The sequence below is a fragment of the Nanorana parkeri genome, unplaced genomic scaffold (assembly GCF_000935625.1).
Source record: "Nanorana parkeri isolate BGI_ZX_2015 unplaced genomic scaffold, ASM93562v1 scaffold1280, whole genome shotgun sequence".
Lineage (NCBI taxonomy): Eukaryota > Metazoa > Chordata > Amphibia > Anura > Dicroglossidae > Nanorana > Nanorana parkeri.
Window position 1 is genome coordinate 330,061 of NW_017307548.1, and position 13,309 is coordinate 343,369.

A 13,309-nucleotide genomic window follows, 5' to 3' on the forward strand; every position below is an offset into this window, starting at 1 on the left:
TAGAAAGATGGTTTTATATAGATATAAAACAATCGAAAACTACTATTGCCTTCCCGTAGAATATTTTCAATGGGCAACTATTTCCCAAATATGTTTTTACCATGTTTTTGGAAGAAAAAGGTAAAATGAACTTGGGCTTTTTTTGCAGACATTCAGTATTTAACCTTTCCTAGTTTCAACCTTCCAAAATGGCCAAAGAGTGTCCAATGGAGATTACCATCTGTAGGACGTCATTGTGGACCTCCTTCTGAAAATGGTTTGCATATTTCTTTTATGGCAGTGACTCTGGTCGTACTTCAAGAGAAAAATATTGAAATGACTTGTCTACCATCAATCAACATTCATTCTTGCCTTATATGTGCATTTGAAAGAGTCTCCATGAGTTGATTTCCAAAGCCTGCGATAAGATTTAAAAGAACTACTGGGAGAAGCTTCTCAATTGTGGACAAACGGTGTTTATGGACACTGACAGTTTTCTCCTTTTTGTAATGTGTGCTTCAAGTTAAAATCCCCCTTTCGGCTTTTTGCCTTTTGCATGATGGAAAGATAGAGGAGCATGCATCTGTAAGATGTAGGAAGATGGTTTGAGAAGGCAATAGATATAAAACATTCGAAAACTACTATTGTCTGCAGCTAGAATATTTTGAGTGGGCAAATATTTCCAAAATAAGTTTTTACAATATTTTTGGATGTTAAATGCAAAATGAACTTGTTATTATTATTATTACATAGTATTTAAAAAACACCAACAGTTTGCGCAGCGCTTTACAATGTAAGGAAGACATTACAATACAATTCAAGACAAGATGGTAAGGAGGGCCCCGCCCCTGAGGGCTTACAATCTAAAAGAGGAGGGGGAAATGATACATGAGGAGGTAGCTGTGAGGGGATGAATTTTTTGAGAATGTGAAGGTTCAGTGGTTAGGTTGAGGTGGGATAGGCTTCTCTGAAGAGATGAGTCTTTAGGGAACGCCTAAAGACAGTCAAGGTGGGAGATAGACGGACAGGTTGGGGTAAAAAGTTCCAGAGGATGTGAGAAACTCTAGAGAAGTCCTGGAGGCGAGTATGGGAGGAGTTGACTAGGGAGCTGGAAAGCAAGAGTTGACTTTTTTTTCTGAGCTTCAGTGTTTAACTTTTCCATGCTTCAACCTTCCAAGAAGACCAAAGAGTTTCCACAGGAGATTTCTATCTGTAGGATGCTATTGCTGCTCCTTTTGAATTTTTTTGCATATTTCTTTTATATCAGTGACTCTGGCAGTAATTCAATAGAAAAATAATGAAATTACTTGTCTACCATCAATCAACATTCATTTTTGTTTTTTACGTGCTGTTGAAAGAGTCTCCCCTAGTTGATTTTTGAAGTCTGGGATGAGATTTAAAATAACTACTGGGAGCACACTCCAGAATGTAGAGTAGTTCAGTGCTGAGGCTACCTGCAGAGTACTTTGATCATTATTTGTCAAGTCCTTGGGGAGGGTCTGAGACAAAGGCCAATGGTTGCTTTCACAGAACAAATTAAGCTTGATCTTTCCAGCAAAAGCTGTAGCTCTCTACCAGGATGTGATGTTGTTGAGTTTTGATAGTTTTTGTCATGAGACTGCTGTGTGTTGTTTTTCTTATATAGAGTTATATGGTGTGAACCCACCCTTACTCTGTTGCTGCAATGCATGTGCATTGGAGATGTGTTGCCTTAGTGCGTTGGGGTGCTGTTGAAGATGCTAGGGCCCTGTGTGACTTTTGCCAACAGTGATGGGTGTGGGGTTGTCTGATGTGTGAAGGTTTGGGAGAAGGTATTGGGTTGTCACAGTGTTGTAGAGGGGGACTGGGTTGTGATGAGGATGAGGGGTGTATTAAATTATTGGGGATAATGATGGAAGTCTATGATTGTTGGGGGCAGGGCGACTACATCTGTGATTCTAAGGGACAGGGTGAGAGCATCTAGAGAGTTGGGGACAAGGCGATGGTGTCTGTGATTGCTGGGCATGGGGTGATGGTGTCAGTGATTGCTGGGGATAGGGTGACGGTGTCAATGATTGTTGGGGATAGATTGATGGTGTCAGTGATTTCTGTGGATGGGGTGACGGTTTCTATGAATATTGGGGACACGGTGATGCCATCTGTGATTGTTGGGGAAGAGGCAAGGGCATTTGTAATTGTTGAGAAATGAGCCTTGGTGTCTGTGGTTGTTGGGGACAGGGTGACAGCTCTGCAATTGTTAGGGTTAGGGTGGGAGCATCTGTGTTTGTTGGGGACAGGGTGATGGTGTTTGTGATTGTTGAGGATGAGGCAAGGGTGCCTTGGATTGTTGGGGATGGAGTGATGGCATCTGTGATTGTGGGAACGAGTCAAGGACACCTGTGATTGTTAACAGGGCAACAGCATCTACAATTGTAGGGGACAAAGTCGTCTGTGTTTGTTGGGAATGAGGCGAGGGTGTCTGCGATTATTGGGGATAGGGGGATGGTGTCTGTGATTGGTAGGGATGGAGCAATTTGCGTCTTTGATTACCGTGTTTCCCTGAAAGTAAGACCTACCCCGAAAGTAAGACTTAGCGCTATCTTCAGTGATTTCTGTAATATAAGACCTACCCCGAAAATAAGACCTAGTTCGGTGGTAGGTTTTATATTACAGAAATCCACGAAAGTGTCTGCGATTGTGGGAGATGGGGTGATGGGGTCTGCTATTGTTGGGGATGGAGAAATTGCATCTGTGATTGTTGGGGACAGTGTGGCGGCATCTGTGATTGATAAAGAATGGAGCACTTGTGTCTGCGATTGTCGAAGAATGAGGCAACAGCGTCAGTAGTTGCTGGGGACAGGGTGACGGCATCTGTGATTGTTGGGGTTGAGGCAAGAGCATTTGCAATTGTTGAGGAATTAAGCAATTGCGACTTTGATTGTTGGGGACAAGGTGACACCATCTGCGATGGTTGGGAATGGGTTGACAGCATCTGTGATTGTTGGGGACAGAGTGGCGGCGTCTGTGATTGTTGGGAATGGTGTGATGCCATCTGTGGTTGTTGGGGATGGGGTGACGGCATCTGCAAATGTTGAGGATGAGGTAAGGGCGCCTGTGATTGTTGGGGATGAGGTAAAGGCGCCTGTAATTGTTGGGTATGAGGTAAAGGCGCCTGTAATTGTTGGGTATGAGGTAAAGGCGCCTGTAATTGTTGGGGATGAGGCAAGGGCACCTGTGATTGTTGGAGAGGAGGTAAGGGCGCCTGTGATTGTTGGGGATGGAGCGATGGCGTCTGTGATTGTTAGGGACGGGGGACAGTGCATATTCTTCGACTGTAGGGAAAGAGGCGAGGGTGTCTGCGATTGTTGGAAACGCAGCAACGGCGTAATTTTTGGAAGACGAGGAACCAGCGACAGGGGCTACTGCAGAACCTCAATGCACTGACCCATGCATGGTGCCTCGCGATGCAGTAACACAGGTTTACCACAACAGAGAGGTGTCAATGAGCCCTCAGACTGTGAGCAAATTCTCACATAAAAGTTTATGAGGAGAAAGGGGATAGCGTGTTTCCTCTGGGGAGGAGCCACTCACAGGAAATGCGGGCAAATCACTGACAGGAATAGAAACCTGACCGGGATTCTAACACTTTCCTGCTCCATGAATATAATAAAAGGTTGAAGGCGGAGTTGGTCTTTATTCAGTTCATTGTTATATAAAGAAGTACAGAAACATATGTAAGGCCTGGAATGTTCCACGAGATGAAGGTCATATGACAAGGTCACCATTATGTTTATTATTCTCACAAAACCAGAATATTCAGTCACAAATAATGGATTTGGTCACATCAATGGTCACTAAGTAACAGGAGGCCACTCCCCCTGCTGCCTATCAGCGATTGTATTATGACAGGAGGCCACGCCCCTGACCGTCTGTCAATGATTTCTAAGTGACATAGAGCCACTCCTCTGCTGTCTATCAGTGGTTGCCGGGCGACAAGCTGCTCCTCCCTCCTAGCGCTGTCCCTCAGCTGTCAGGAGTTGTGGGCGTGGCAGGCTGCGTGCTCTGTGTAGTGACGTAGGACGCAACGCCAGGGGTGAGAGGTCACGGCGGCGAACGCGGTGTGTGTCTTCTCGTACCGTTATATGAGAGATTGTTATTCGTCCGCCCGGGCTCTCTCAATGCGGGGGCAGTACGGGCGAGAGCATGACCCGGAGAGCAGTTAGCAGGAAGAGGAAAGCGGCGCCGGGGACCGGAGATCAGGTAACACACGGCGGGGGAGGCCTGTGTGGGCAGCTGGGGCCCTGTGTGGGCGGCTGGGGCCCTGTGTGTCTGTTGCCAGGGGTGACAGATGTGGGGCCTTCTGGTGTCCTCTATGTACGAGGGTTTGCGAGGGGTGACTGGGAATGGGCCTTGGTCTGTTGTGGCGGGGGGGGGGGGGTGTTTGAAAATGTTGGGGGGCACAGGGTGAATGTTGGGGGTGGTGAGATGGCATCCAAGTTTCTTGGAGATTGTGTCTGGGATCGTTGTGATTGGTGCAAAGGCATCCAGCAATTGTTGGGGAATGGAGCGAAGGCGTCTGCGATTGTTGGGGTTGAGGGGACAGTGTCTTTGATTGCTGTTGCCTGTTGACAACCCATGGACCAATGGTGCCTGAGGTTGCCGGGGTCAGGACAATGCTGTCTGCGGTTGGCGGAGATGGTATGAGGTTTACAGTGCCTCTGATTATCGAGAAGATGGGGTGTAAGTGTCTACAATTGTTGGAGACCAGTCGCCTGTGAATGGGGTTGTTGGGAACGGATCATTGGTGTTTGCAATTTTTGGGGGAGGCATTTGGGACAAGGCCAGCGGCCAATGCAGCTGTTTGCAATGGGGTGATGGTGCCAGCGATTGTTGGCGACATGGTCTCCCATTGCTCGGTACTGGTTGACGTCGGTTGGGATGACGGGGGTCTCATGTTGGCTCAGTGATGAGGCGAAAGATCATACATCAGAGCTATAACTATTCACAGTTGGAGCAGTAGCAGTTTTGGTAAGGGTCCAGGAACACATTGGCTTCTTAGTGGGTGGTCTTTCCCTAACATGTAAACAAAAGCTGCAGTTACTTGCAGATCAGTGTTTATCCTTTGACTTTTATGTGTGTGCTCATATGGAGGTTGTGAAAGCTGAACAATCTTTGAAGCCGAGACTACGGGCATGCCGCAGGAGATGGTCGGAGGCTACGGGCATGCCGCAGGAGATGGTCGGAGGCTGCGGGCATGCCGCAGGAGTTCATGTAGACTGTGTACATTGCTATAGGAGACGGCCATAAGTTGAAAAAAGTTACATGACGCTGCTAGAGATCACAGCAACTACAACGCCTTTGGAAATGAATACTTCCCTGTTTTTGCTTCCTGCACAAAATAGACCAGCGAGCATCTCTTGCCACTGTGCAGGGACCCCATCCATTCTTATGGCTGAAGATCAGTGAACTACCTTCCCAGAGACTCCTGTTGTCTCCCTAATAACTGGCACCACTATAGCATGGAGTGCTTCCCAGATTGTAATTAGAAATGAAGGGGGAAAAAAACAAGTAAAAATGTAAAATTAAAAATGAAGTGTGATTTCTTTTTTAGCACATTATGGCACATGGGCGATGTATGCTATAGTGACCCAGGATGTCGTTTTTTTTTTGTACATTTAGCCCTGCTCCTGACAAGCAGAGCTAAATGTACACTGGGGAGCTGCCGCTCGTTTTTATACAAGCGACCTGATCAGATCACTTGTATGAAACGAGCAGCGGTCTTGTCAGGGCGCCCCTCCCCCACCACGGTTTTCGGGATCCCCGCTTCTCTGGGGTACCCGGTACCATGGCACATGAGCTCACCATAGAGCCGACGAACGTCTGTTCCTGGTCTGCTCTGTGTGATCACTGAGACTGGAACGCTGTAATCACAGCGTCGGCTGTCGGGAACTACACAGAACATCTGTTTTGGGGGGCAGGTTCCATAAAGAGAACCCGTCACCTCCAAATTATCACATAGGGGCTTGTAATTCCCTATGTGATAGGAATAAAATTAAGTAAAAAGAAAAAAATAGAAAATTAGCCAATGCTATTTTAGCCAATGCTGTAAAAGTTACAGTTGACACCTAACTTTTTAGCTGTCCTATAGTTGTTGTCCATGGATCTGGCTCCTAAAAGAAATCATCCCACTGGCTCCTGGATTGGACAGACTGGCTCCTGGATTTCATATTAATTTGTCCACCCCCAGCAATTGCTACACATAGGGAATAATAGAATGTCTCATGTAGCAATTATTTGCAGTCCTTCAAAGTTATGTGATTGATTGCTACTGGGGGTGTCTCGATACCATTTTTTCGAGACCAAGCACTTTCCCTCAGATACTCGGCCGATGCCAATTACTGATACTTTTTCTTAAAGGGACATGTGAAATTTTTTTCTATAACAATATAGACCAATGATTTTAGGGCAGTTTCTCACCAGGACTGCGGTATGGGCCTCTCCTGTGCTGCGCCGGGAAGTAGGAGGGGGCGGCAATGTACAACTGGACAGGCACTGCCGGAGGTCCCCATCAAGACAGCTGCCGCAGGTCCCCATCAAACGCGGAACCTCTGGCAACCGAATCTATTATAAAATTTAAAGGGCCGGTATGTCCTCTATTAGGGATGTACCGATGGTACTTGGCCAAATGCTCCGATACTTGTCCTGATACCGGAACTTCCGGCCAGAGGGAGATTTCCTCTGACCGGCAGTGCCGCGAGGGATCACGGAGCCGGCTTCCCGGGCCAATCAGGATACCGGGCTGCGGCCCGGCTTCCTGATTTGCTGTGAAGCTGGCTCGATGCTGATTGAGCAGGAAGCCGGCTTCCCGGGCCAATCAGGAAGTAAAATGACCCACCTCCCGGCTTCCTGATTGGCCCGGGAAGCCGGCTCAATGCTGATTGGCTGGGATGCCGGCTTCCTGGCCAAACGGCATGGAGCTGGCTTCCTGGGCAATCAAGTGGCCAAGCAGCGGGTCATGACACGCCCGGCTTCCTGATTGCCCGGGAAGCCTGCTTAATACTACCGGAAGTACCGGTGTCTGTATTCAGTATCGGGAAGTACCGAAATATAAATATCTGTACTTGTACCCGGTACGGAAATATAAATATCGGTACTCGTACACGATACAGAAGAACCGGTATCAGTGCATCCCTAGGCTTTATGTACAAGTACTTGTGAAAATGCCTGGTATTGATATCGGGACATCCCGAATTGCTACCTCATAAATGTGCACGTGCAGCTGTAATGGGGAGATCATGGGCAATAAATGTTATAATAAAGAAAAAAAATCGACCATGTGCCTTACAGTTTCTGGGATGGACGCCCCCCTTCAAGTCTTATACTTGCCTGGTCCTGATCCAGCAACATGTTGGCTGAGTGTTATTCTCAGCACCGCACTGCCAATTCTCCAAATCTCCACATGGCCCGCATGTCCTTGGTGCTATCTCCCTGTACGCTTTTGTGCAGCACAGGTTGGGTATCCCCGCACATGTAGAATGAGGGCAGTTCATTCCGTATAACTCTAAAGTAATCTGTAAAAATTAAATCAAGGCAACTGGACTGGCTGTATTTTTTATTAAGACATTTTGCTGGTCATCGGACTAGCTTTCTCAATTCAGAAGCTAGTCGGATAACCCGCGAAATGTCTTCAAGAAAATTACAGCAAGTCCAGTTAGCCTTGATATATTTTTTACCGATATACCATGACCTTGAAGAATGAGAACCTTCACAGACATCTAAAGGTTTGTAATTCGTCCCCTATTTATAATTTTGGGCATCGTAACTCTTTTTTGACATTTAGCGATCGCACGTCATTTTTAGCCTAGTTAAAACATATATATATATTTAATGGGAAAATTTGGAGGCCAAATCACGTATTATGTGCACTCAAAATATCTGTTTCTCTTTCAGGTTGACTGGGACCATGCCGCTCAGAAGCGGAGGAGGCTTCCTCCAGAGAAGAAGTCCGTGGTGTATTATCTGAAAACCAGGGAACTGAGAGCTCAGGGTGAGCGCAGCTACCACCGCCTAATACGTGGCTGCGCCGCTCAGACGCTCCCCGGGATTCTCAAAGAGAAGGAGTTTAATCTCGGCACTCTCAACAAAGTGTTTGCTTCGCAATGGCTGAACCATCGGCAGCTTGTTTGTGGAACCAAATGCAATACGGTAAGTTTACTTTCGGTTGAACGCTTTTTTTTTTTTATTAGGGCTTGTTCACACCGAAAGCGTGTGCGTTCCAGAGCTGTAGCTCCAGGAACGCACCGCGATCGCTGATAAACTTCCCTCTGCGTTTTGGGGCGGGAGGCGGCGTGGCGGTGCATTGAATTCAATGGCACCGCTTCCACGCCCCAAACTCCCCTGCCCGCATTGCAATCGGACGCGTGGTAAAACTTTGCCTCCGTTCCACTGCAAACGCAAAAGATAGGGCAAGCGTGTGCCATGCGTGTACATCCAAGCGTGTACCATGAGGATCCAATGTGTTTAAACCCTTTTACGTTTTTTTGCATAGAACTACTGCTAGCAAGCAGTAAATATATGCAAAAACTTTTAAAAGATAAACCTTTTTGAAACCGGTTTAAACTTACCTGTGTCTTCGCCGCGCGCTCCCGTCCAAACATCTGAAGAGTCTCGGGCAGCCGTAAAGGATCTTGGGGCGCATGCGCACTTCAGACGTTCGGCGGGGAGACGAGGAGCGAGGCAAGATAAGTATATAATATAGCGTGCACCCGCACATACTCCGTGGGACATCAGAGAAGAGGAGGACAGAGGAGTCGGCACTGGATCGGAGACCCGCACCAGCGCTTGAGGGACATCTGAAAACAGATGTCAGACGTCGGTGAGCGTACACGTACGCTGAAAGGATGGATCCTGTCTGCGTCTGAGCGAGGAAACGCGCACCCCTACGGACTTGCACTTAAGGTGAGCGTAGGAGGGACATACAGCCGCGTAGTTCCATAGAGAAGGATTTGGGGAGAACTCCAGGCAAGCAGGTAAAAACACAGTTGACATATCTTCTATATGGTGCTGATGTATAAAACTTTTGCCCAGTGTATAGCTGAGAAAATGCCGTTTGCATGCCCCTAGATCAGGGGTGGGCAACTCCAGCCTTCCAGCTGTGCTTTAACTACAAATCCCAAAGTGCCTCTGGGAGTCATGTCTGTAACGGTCAGTCTTGCAATGCCTCATGGGACTTGTAGTTCCACAACAGCTGGAGGACTGGGGTTTAACTACCCCTGATGTAGATATTTTGACAGTAGGCCTGTTGTCTTGTTTGGTTCTATTATGTTCCAGTAACAATGTTCTCTTTCTCTGGCAGTTGTTTGTGGTGGACGTACAGACTGGGCAGATCACAAAGATTCCCATATTAAAGGACCGTGAACCGTCCAATACAGCACCACAGAGCTGCGGCATCCATGCCATTGAAATCAATCCTTCCCGAACCCTGCTGGCTACCGGAGGTGATAACCCCAACAGCCTGGCCGTCTACCGGCTTCCCACCCTGGATCCCGTCTGCGTGGGAGATGTGAGCTGCATTCATTTTTGTTTTTTGTACATGTTGGTCTTTGTCTTGTACATTTTGAGGATTTCAGGTTAAAAAGCAAATCTCACAATTTAAGGCCATTTGGCGTAGAAACCGGGGGCTCAGTGTCTTGTGCTGGATCTCCAGTCCTCCTTCCTATGATGAGGGACAGGATCCATGCTGTATTAGAGGGTCTGCTGTTAACATATAAACACAATAAATGGAAAGGCATGTGTCTGCAGGATGGCAGTGGCAGCCTCAGTATAGTGTCGGGGTAATATCTTTTCATTGGTGGTTTCCGTGAGTCATGGGGTTTAAAACGCTCCATACTTCCAACCATAATAATATCCCAGTAGAGACGAGGGGGAGGATGGAGTTAGCAGCTATGTGAAGAGATCAAGTCCTAAAAGGGCACTTGTTGGCATCTCTGAGATCATGCATTACATGCAGCCTGTTCATTCTGAGACTATTTTTTTCCCCTGGTCCAGATCAACTTAAAGCAGAACTATGGGGCTAAGGCTTTTCCCCATAGTTCTCCTTAGGGTAACGGGAGGACACAAACTAACGTCCTCCTGTCACCCTAGGCTCAGTATATCGCGAGCTGTAGCTAGCAGTATACTGAGACATTGCTGCTCGCGGTATACTGAGACGCTGCAGCGGATCCCGACAATTATGCAGGGATCCGCCCAGCTGCGTGACTGACAGCTGGCTCGGCCTATCTAGAGGCAGAGCCAGCTGTACCCGCCCCCTCCCCCATCCATTCCGCCAGTCAGCGCTGGCGGATCGGAAAGGGGTGGGGGGGAATCCAGCCCCTCCCCTGTCACTGCAGAAAGCCGTGACAGGATCGAGAGGTGAGCGAACGCCGATGTGTTCGCTCACCTCCCGATCTACTGAGCCGACCTGTGACAGTCTCATTGTCACAGGTCGGCTAGAACTATGAGGTGAGTGGAAATCACTCATCTCATAGTTCTCCTTTAAATATTTTCTGTATAGAAGGGCCTGTTGGGGGGAAACAGTTGCCCCTTTCTGCCAGGTGTCCTATAAATTCCCTGTGTGTTTTGGACTTTTTGCCAGGTAGAGTAAGTAGACTGTATATTCATCCTAACATCACAACTTTTAATAGACCCAGTTGTAGCAGAATGATGATCTGCACTAATTTCCTGGCATATTGCCTTCAAACTGAAAGCAAACCTGTAGTCCGAAAGTGTAAAAGGAAGAGGCACTGGCCTCCTGAACATGGGCACCTGGGGCAGCACAACATAAAAACAAGGTAGATTTCCCTTCCCAGGAGCCACAGCTCCTATTGTCAGTGGAGGTTTACCTGAATCCGGATAATCTGAATTATGCATTTGTATAAAGCGATTCAGTTAATGCCTCAGATCTCGTGTTATGTAGAGGCTGCTGCCATACAGCTACAGCGATGCAACTTGGTTATCCAGACAACCGTATACCTGTCTCTCGTATGTATGTATATATATTAGCGATGCACCGATATATCGGCCGCCGAAAATGGCACTTTTGGCTAAATGCCGAAAGAGCCATGTTTCGGCCGATACATCTGCGCATCCCTGGTTTCTTTCCTCCCCCACTGGGCGCTGCTCTGTGTTCCAGCGGGGAGAAAAGAAAGTGACAGCCGGCCGAGCGCTGCAGGACGAGATCGTGAGCGGCCGGCGTCTCTCCTCGCACACCGCTCAGCCGCCTATCACAGTCCGGCAGAGCTGTGTGTGGGCAGAGACAGCCAGCGCTGTCACAGGAGGCTGAGCTCACCTCCCTGCTCCACTCTATCAGCCTCCTGTGACAGCGCGTCAGAGAGTAGAGTGGAGTACAAGCAGTCGGTGATCAGTGATCGCTGAGTGTGTGTAGATAATTGAGGATATGGTATGTTAACTATATCCTCAATTATGAATGGATGGGAGTGATCTGCATCACCTCATGTTCAGTCATAGTTGTAGGTATAGTAAACATACCATGTCCTCATGTCATCAATTAACAGGAACACTCATTCCTGTTCATTGATAACAGGGGATACAGAAAAAGAGATTGAGGACTTTGTGTCCTAAATCTCTTTATCACAATGACTGGATTTTCTCTATTGCGTGGATTAGCGACACCCTGGCAGTTTCAGGTGAGAGTTTTACTCCCCTTTGCCTTCTTCTCTCATTTTCTGTTTTTCTGATTCGGCATTGATTCTGTTTGATACTTTTTTATCAACCTTTTTAACATGGAGGAACCCTTAAAATAACATTCAGGTCTCAAGGCACCATTGCTAATAATATATCTCATTGTACATTATCGTGGGCAGTAAGTTGATATACAAGAATTAATAAAAGAATTAGGATTTGTAGTCGGTGAAGAATGTAGTTCTTCTTTAAAGTATTTTTGATGCTAAATGAAGTCTGTGGCTCCGCTGGGAAGATTTCCCCGTATTTTTGTTTTCCTGCGACACCAACACAAGATATAAGGGACATGGCGGTCTCAGGGACAGGAATGGGCCAATGAAAACCTGACAAGGGTTATAACTACGGATGCACAGATACTAGTATCGGTATTGGTGCCGATACCGAGTATTTTGGCGAGTACTCGTACTCACCCAAATGCTCCGATTCTTACCCTGATACAGGAACTTCTGGTCAGAGGAATTTCCTCTGACAGGCAGTGCTATAGGGGAACATGGAGCCAGCTACCCGTGCAATCAGGAAGCCGGTTCATGATTGGCTGGGAAGTCCGCTTCCCGGGCCAATCAGCCTTGAGCCAGCCGAACTGCCGGCTCCTTGGTGGGAAACCAGCTTCCTAGCCAGTCAGCATGGAGCCGCCTTCCCTTCCAATCAGGAAGCCGGAGGCGGATCATTACTCGCCGCCTGGCTTCCTGATTGGCACCGGGAAGCTGGCTCAATGCTAATATACTGGGAAGCTGGTTTTCCTCCCAAAAACATGGAGCCAGCTTGTCGGGCGGCATGCCATTACCTGCCACCCGGCTTCCAGATTGCCGGGGAAGCTGGCTCCATGCCAGCGAAAGCACCGGTATCGTTACTCTGAATTGGCGAGTACCGAAAGCAGAAGATCTGTACTTGATACCGAAAAAACGGTATCCGTGCATCCCTAGTTGTAACCCTTCCACACTTCCATTATTTCCTATGTTGAAGACACTCTGCCATCATTACACTATGGGAAATGTCCCCATTGAGACCGCAATACAGACCTGTCAGAATTTCTACATCTGCCTCCTTACTCCTTCTAAATAAATTGCTGAAGAAGTGTCTCTGATTCCACTAGTGGTGGGTTTGTGCATACGGCTGTTGCTGGTTCTTCAAGCACAAGAAAACCAATTTTCTGGACATGTCAGAGTAGAGCCATCTGTTCCATAAAACCTCGGTTTGTGTAGAAATTTAGAAATGGATGAATTCCCCTTTACTGCCTGCAGTACCTCTGCCATGTTGGGCCGGTATATCGGCCAGCACAGTGTTAGCAGTAGGGCATTCAGGGTATAGATTTCCTCCCTTACAGCTTATTCCCCCTTCCTTTTGTGATGTGTGCTTAGGGTTCCCATAGCAATAAGTAAGAGTGATGAGGGGGCATGTGGGTGCATTATGACATGCTTGCCTGTAGTCTCCCTGTCGGGGGTGGGCGGATTTTTCAAGGCGGACAGCTAAGTCCTTTCTCTTTAGTGATATGGGCACCAACGCCATCTGTGGGCTGTGTAGCCTGTGGCTTCAAAGTCCTGCAAATTTTGTTTAGTCATGCCATTAAAAAGTGAGTTGGAGAGGTACCAGTGATCTAGCGGGGGTGGGGGGG

The 13,309-nt window shown here is 47.7% G+C and overlaps 1 protein-coding gene across 1 annotated transcript in view; it reads left to right on the forward strand.

The window, feature by feature from the left end:
• Window positions 1–4,020: 4,020 nt before the first annotated feature.
• The window catches only part of DCAF12 (DDB1 and CUL4 associated factor 12), a 24,122-nt gene continuing 14,833 nt past the window's right edge, over window positions 4,021–13,309 (forward strand). Inside the window, exons 1-4 of the mRNA XM_018569056.1 lie at window positions 4,021–4,218; window positions 7,909–8,163; window positions 9,314–9,520; window positions 11,555–11,642. Coding sequence (XP_018424558.1) covers window positions 4,162–4,218; window positions 7,909–8,163; window positions 9,314–9,520; window positions 11,555–11,642 — 607 coding nt within the window. The 5' untranslated portion in view covers window positions 4,021–4,161. The remainder of the gene's footprint in view (window positions 4,219–7,908; window positions 8,164–9,313; window positions 9,521–11,554; window positions 11,643–13,309) is intronic.